The sequence below is a fragment of the Rhinoraja longicauda genome, chromosome 14 (genome assembly GCF_053455715.1).
Source record: "Rhinoraja longicauda isolate Sanriku21f chromosome 14, sRhiLon1.1, whole genome shotgun sequence".
Classification (NCBI taxonomy): Eukaryota; Metazoa; Chordata; class Chondrichthyes; order Rajiformes; family Arhynchobatidae; genus Rhinoraja; species Rhinoraja longicauda.
This window is the reverse complement of record NC_135966.1, coordinates 32122350-32128663: the sequence shown is the minus strand read 5'-3', so window position 1 is coordinate 32128663 and position 6314 is coordinate 32122350. Positions and strand designations below refer to the sequence as shown.

At 54.4% G+C, this 6314-nt stretch overlaps 1 protein-coding gene across 1 annotated transcript; it reads left to right on the top strand.

Moving 5' to 3' along the window:
• Nucleotides 1-3881: 3881 nt before the first annotated feature.
• Nucleotides 3882-6002, top strand: LOC144599753 (transmembrane O-methyltransferase homolog). The gene is made up of 3 exons (XM_078410991.1): nucleotides 3882-4131; nucleotides 4948-5144; nucleotides 5676-6002. Exons 1-3 carry the CDS (start codon nucleotides 3882-3884, stop codon nucleotides 6000-6002), a joined length of 774 nt encoding a protein of 257 aa, XP_078267117.1.
• Nucleotides 6003-6314: the final 312 nt, after the last annotated feature.

The window sequence follows — 6314 nt, the reverse complement described above, 5'->3', positions numbered from 1 at the left end:
GATGGCTGCCTGGAGGGTGGTGGGTGCTTGGAGGGTGGTGGGTGCTTGGAGGGTGGTGGGTGCTTGGAGGGTGGTGTGTGCCTGGAGGGTGATGGGTGCTTGGAGGGTGGTGAGTGCTTGGAGGGTGGTGTGTGCCTGGAGGGTGGTGGGTGCTTAGAGGGTGGTGTGTGCCTGGAGGGTGGTGGGTGCTTAGAGGGTGGTGTGTGCCTGGAGGGTGATGGGTGCTTGGAGGGTGGTGAGTGCTTGGAGGGTGGTGGGTGGGTGTGGGTGCTTGGAGGGTGGTGGGTGCCTGGAGGGTGGTGGGTGGGTGGGTGCTTGGAGGGTGGTGAGTGCTTGGAGGGTGGTGGGTGCCTGGAGGGTGATGGGTGCCTGGAGAGCTCCCAGTGCTGGTGGTGGTGACGGGTCCGATATCTGATGTAGGCCTCTTCATCTGCCGTTTAAGAGGCTTTTGAATTTCAATAGAATTATTTTGTACCGCTTCGGGTCATTTGACAATAAAACACACCCAGCTATTAGATAGGGACATAGATGTGCAGATAAGGATCACGTGCAGGCAATGGGAGATTAGATTAACCTGGCATCATGTTCAGCAGAAACATTGTTGGCCAAAGGGCATGTTGCTGTGTTGCCCTTGTTCCGGTAAAGAGTGAGTGCACAGCGTGAGTGAGCGAACTATTTACGTGTGCGGTGGGTAAGTGTGTGTGGAACAGTGCCCTGCCGAGATGACAACGAGAATAGCTGATGAGAATATGGGTAGAATAAAATGCAGGATGAGTGAAGGTAGGTAGGTGGCAGTTGTTCGGCATGGACTGGATGGGCCGAAGGGCTTGTTTCTGTACAGTACTGTTCTATATTTAGACAAATGTATAAACCTTGTGTCTCAAGGCGTGTTACAGAGGGAGCTCACAATGCGGCGCCGTGCTTGACAAATCGCATTTTAATAGCGAAGAAAGTTTTTATAATTAAGAATCACTTGTCGCTTTTCTCCTAAAGCCACAAAGTCTTTTGTCTTGCAATGAGACTGTTTTTTTTAGAGATACAGCGCGGAAACAGGCCCTTCGGCCCAGCGATCCCCGCACACTAACACTATCCTACACACACCAGGGACAATTTTTACATTTACCCAGTCAATTAACCTACATACCTGTACGTATTTGGCAGCCCAGCATCAGCTAAGTGTGCGGGAGATGGCGAGCAAATGGCCAGCTTCCGCGAAGACCTACCCAATGTACTTGTAAAGGTTCTGGTCTTCCCACAGGCTTGTGTTCCTGTAAAGTGGATCAACCGCTGAACCTATAGTGGAAATATTAGAACTTATAACAGTACAACACAGGAACTGGCCCTCCTTCGGCCCCAGTGGTTGTGCTGAGCATGGTGTCAATTTAAACGAATGTCCTCTGCCTTCACGTGATCCATATCTCTCCACTCCCTGCATATCCATGTGCCGATCTCAAAAGCCTCTTAAACACCACTATCGTATCTGCCTTCACCACCACCCCCGGCAGCACGTTCCAGGCCCCCACCACCCTCTGTAAAAAAAACCTATCCCGCACAACTTTAAATGTTACCCCTCTCACCTTGAAGCTATGCTCTTTAATGTTGGACATTTCCACCAAAAGGTTGTGACTGTCCATCCCATCCAAGCCCCTCATAATTGTATATATTCTATCGTCTCCCCTCAATCTCTGACATTCCAGAGAAAGCAATCGAAGTCTCTCCAATCTCTCCCTGTAGCAGAACCCCTCTGACCCAGGCAGCATTCTGGTGCGGGAAAGATTGCTATGGAAACAAATGTTGTTAAGCTGGAAAGAGTGCAGAAAAGGTCTACGAGGATGTTGCCAGGACTCGAGGGCCTGAGCTACAGGGATTGGTCAGCCTAGGACTTTATTCTTTTGACCGCAGGAGGCTGAGGAGTTAGTTTATAGAGGTGTATATAATCGTGAGGGGAATAGTTTGGGTGAATGCATAGAGTCTTTTAGCCAGAGTAGGGGAATCAAGAACCAGAGGACATAGGTTTAAGGTGAGAGGAGAAAGATATAATGGGAACCAGAATGGCAACTTTTCCCACACAGAGGGTGGTGGAGTGAGCTGCCACAAGAGGTCTTGAGGCAGGTACTATATAGGCATTCAAAACACATTTGGACAGGTACGTAGATAGGAAAGGTTTAGAGGGATTTGGGCCAAACGCGGGCAGGGGGGACTTGTGCAGTTGGGATGTGTTGGTCGGCATGGGCAAGTTGGGCCACTGCCTCCCCTTGTCCACAGTGGGCCGTTGGTCTGTGAGTGACGGGGTCAGTTGTCGCTCATGCTCACTCTGCCTGTGGACCCGGTCAAGTGGGACTGTTGTGGACAGGACTTGGCCCTGACTTGCCTCAGAGCCCGTGTACTCTCAGCCCCGGCATGGTGAATCGCTCCCGTGCCTGGTCAGACAAATACCACGGAGGTCTTGCAGCCTTTCAAACCGTGTTCATGAACGCACACTGTGTTGGCTGTGTGTGTTGAGTAAGCGAGGTGGCCGTGTTGCCTGTGATAGGCGTGGCTGTGTGTTCTCTGCATTGTGTGTGTTTGTGGTCTGTGTCTTGTATATGTGTGTGTTTGTCTCTGTGTGTGAGTGTGGTCTGTGTCTTGTATATGTGTGTGTTTGTCTCTGTGTTTGAGTGTGTGTGTGTTTGTCCGTGTGTTTGTGGTCTGTGTCTTGTATATGTGTGTGTTTGTCTCTGTGTGTGAGTGTGGTCTGTGTCTTGTATATGTGTGTGTTTGTCTGTGTGTGAGTGTGTGTTTGTCTCTGTTTGAGTGTGTGTGTTTGTCTGTGTGTGTGAGTGTGTGTGTTTGTCTGTGTGTGTGAGTGTGTGTGTTTGTCTGTGTGTGAGTGTGTGTGTTTGTCTCTGTGTTTGAGTGTGTGTGTTTGTCCGTGTGTGTGTTTGTGGTCTGTCTTGTATATGTGTGTGTTTGTATATGTGTGTGTTTGTCTCTGTGTGTGAGTGTGGTCTGTGTCTTGTATATGTGTGTGTTTGTCTCTGTGTTTGAGTGTGTGTTTGTGGTCTGTGTCTTGTATATGTGTGTGTTTGCCTCTGTGTTTGAGTGTGTGTGTGTTTGTGTGTGTCCACACGTCTTCAAAATTAAAAAAATCAGAGAAATCCAGAACTAGAGGGAGTACAGAGAAGGTTCACCAGATTGATCCCTGGGATGGCAGGACTTTCATATGAAGAAAGACTGGATAGACTGGGCTTATACTCGCTGGAATTTAGAAGACTGAGGGGGGATCTTATTGAAACATATAAAATTCTTAAGGGGTTGGAGAGGCTAGATGCGGGAAGATTGTTCCCGATGTTGGGGAAGTCCAGAACCAGAGGTCACAGCTTAAGGATAAGGGGGAAGTCTTTTAGGACCGAGATGAGAAAACATTTCTTCACACAGAGAGTGGTGAGTCTGTGGAATTCTCTGCCACAGAAGGTAGTTGAGGCCAGTTCATTGGCTATATTTAAGAGTGAGTTAGATGTGGCCCTTTTTGCTAAAGGGATCAGGGGTATGGAGAGAAGGCAGGTACAGGCTACTGAGCTGGATGATCAGCCATGATCATATTGAATGGCGGTGCAGGCTCGAAGGGCCGAATGGCCTACTCCTGCACCTATTTTCTATGTTTCTATGTTAGTCTGAATCGATGGTCGGTGTGGACTCGGTGGGCCGAAGGGCCTGTTTCCATGCTATATCCCTAAACTAAACCAAACTAAAAACTAAACTAAACTGAATTAAATTAAACACTAAGAACCAAATTAAGAACTAAGCTACGAACTAAAGTAAACTAAGACCTAAAGTAAGAACTAAAGTAGACCAACCAAGCACTGCACTGAAGGGGCCGGCTCTCTGCCAGGTGGAGGTAGATGCTGCTCGCTGTGTTCACCGCTGTTCTGCTGCCGGTCTCGGCGGCCCTGGCTCTCCGTTACCGTCGGCTCATCTGCGGCTTCTACCGGCGCCGTCTGCGGCCGTGGCTCGGCGGACCCAGCCCCGAGGAACGCGTCCACCGGCACGTCGTGACCGAGGCCCGGCACGGCACTCCGGACAGGGTGCTGAGCGCCATCGAGGAATGGTGCCGCCGAGTGGACCCTGTGACCGACACCGACCCGGGCAGAGGTAGGCTCGACAAAACATAACCCGGGGACGGGGTTGTAACTACATTGGGGGTGGTGGGTGAATGGAACCAGCTGCCACAGGAGGTGGTTGGGGCGGGTACTATGACAACATTCAAAACACATTTGGACAGGTGCATGTAGAGGGCAGGTTTAGTGGGGTATGGGCCAAACGCGGGCAGGTGGGACTAGTGTAGAGGGGGGCTCTTGGTCGGTGAAGGCAAGTTGGGCCGAAGGGCTTGTTTCTGTGCTGTATGACTCTGTGACTCTCTTCGCGCTTCCCTCTCCCTCTCCCCCCCCCCCCTCCACAGGTCTTGGTGTGTATGTGGTGTGTGTATGTGGTGTGTATGTGTGTGTATGTGGTGTGTGTGTGTGTATGTGGTGTGTCTGTGTGGGGTATGGGGGTGTGTGTGTGGTGTGTATGTGGTGTGTGTGTATGTGTGGGGTGTGTGTGTGTGGGGTGTGTGTGTGGTGTGTGTATGTGTGTGTGGTGTGTGTGTATGTGGTGTGTGTGTGTGTGTGTGTGTGTGTGTGTGTGTGTGTGGTGTGTGTGTGTGGTGTGGGGTGTGTATGTGTGGGGTGTGGTGTGTGCGTTATTACTCCCCCTCTGCGACTCATTGTGCGTGTCCCGGTAACTCTCTCTGCACCTCTCTCTCCCCCGGAGTCTCCCCCCTGCGACTCTCTCTGTGTCAGTCTGTGTGACACTCTTTGTGTCTCTCTCCCTCTCTCCCCCTGCCTCCCACTCTCCCCGCGATTATCTCCCTGTGTCTCTTTCTCCCTGTGACTGTCCCCGTGTCTCTGTGACTCTCCCCCCCACCAGCCCGGGTCCTGGACGCGGCGGTGCTGCGGACGGCCCCTCTCAACGCCCTGTTGGTCGGCGCCCACTGTGGCTATTCGGCCCTCCGACTGGCGCGGCTACTAGCCCCCGGGGCCACCCTGGTCGCCGTCGAGCCCGACCCCCGTGCGGCCGAGATAGCCGAGGAGATGATACTACTGGGCGGGATCGATCACTCCCAGGTACCGGCGCTCCCTCCCTCCCCGCCCCTCCCTCGCCCCCCGCCCCTCCCACAGTGCGGCGCTCCCTCACCGCCCCTCCCACAGTGCGGCGCTCCCTCAGTACCCCCTCCCACAGTGCGGCGCTCCCTCACCGCCCCTCCCACAGTGCGGCGCTCCCTCACTGCCCCTCCCACAGTGCGGCGCTCCCTCACTCCCACTCCTCCCACAGTGCGGCGCTCCCTCACTCCCGCCCCTCCCACAGTGCGGCGCTCCCTCACCGCCCCTCCCACAGTGCGGCGCTCCCTCACTACCGCCCCTCCCACAGTGCGGCGCTCCCTCCCGGCCCTCCCACAGTGCGGCGCTCCCTCACTGCCCCTTCCAACGTGCGGCGCTCCCTCACCGCCCCTCCCACAGTGCGGCGCTCCCTCACCGCCCCTCCCACAGTGCGGCGCTCCCTCAGTCCCGCCCCTCCCACAGTGCGGCGCTCCCTCACTGCCCCTCCCACAGTGCGGCGCTCCCTCACTACGGTCCCTCTCTCTGTGTCCCTCACAGTTCCGTGTGCTGTGCGGGTCCCCGGCCGAGGCCATGGCCCGTTGCCGGTCAGCGCTGGGAGTGAGCAGCGTCCAGCTGGTGGTGTTGACCCAGGGGAGAGGCTGTGATTGTGTCCGGGATCTACGGTCCCTCGAGCAGGCGGGACTGCTGGCTGCCGGCTCCCTGGTCCTCGCAGACTGCCTCACCGGCTCTGGAGCATCCCGCTTCCTCACCTCCCTCCGCCCCGGACACCTCTACTCCGTCTCCTCCCAGCGCCGCCCAGACGGAATGACCGCCGACAGGATGGTGGAGTTAACGGTGAATTGTCCAGCCCAGGGGCTCCAGTGATCGCCGGTGTCCGGCCCAACACCCCCTGCAGATGCTGGTTTACACCAAAGATAGACGCAAAGTGTTGGAGTGACTCAGCGGGTCAGGCAGCATCTCTGGAGAAAAGGAACAGGTGATGTTCTGGAGAAGATCGTGACGTTTTGGATCGACTCAACATGTCTGAAGAAGGGTCACCTATTCCTTTTCTCCAGACATGCTGCCTGACCCGATGAGTTACTCCAGCGTTTTGTGTCTATCTTTTGAGATCTTCAGTAAGTTTGAGGTGTAGTTGAGTGTTTGAGGGTTTAGAGTCATACACCGTAGAAACAAACC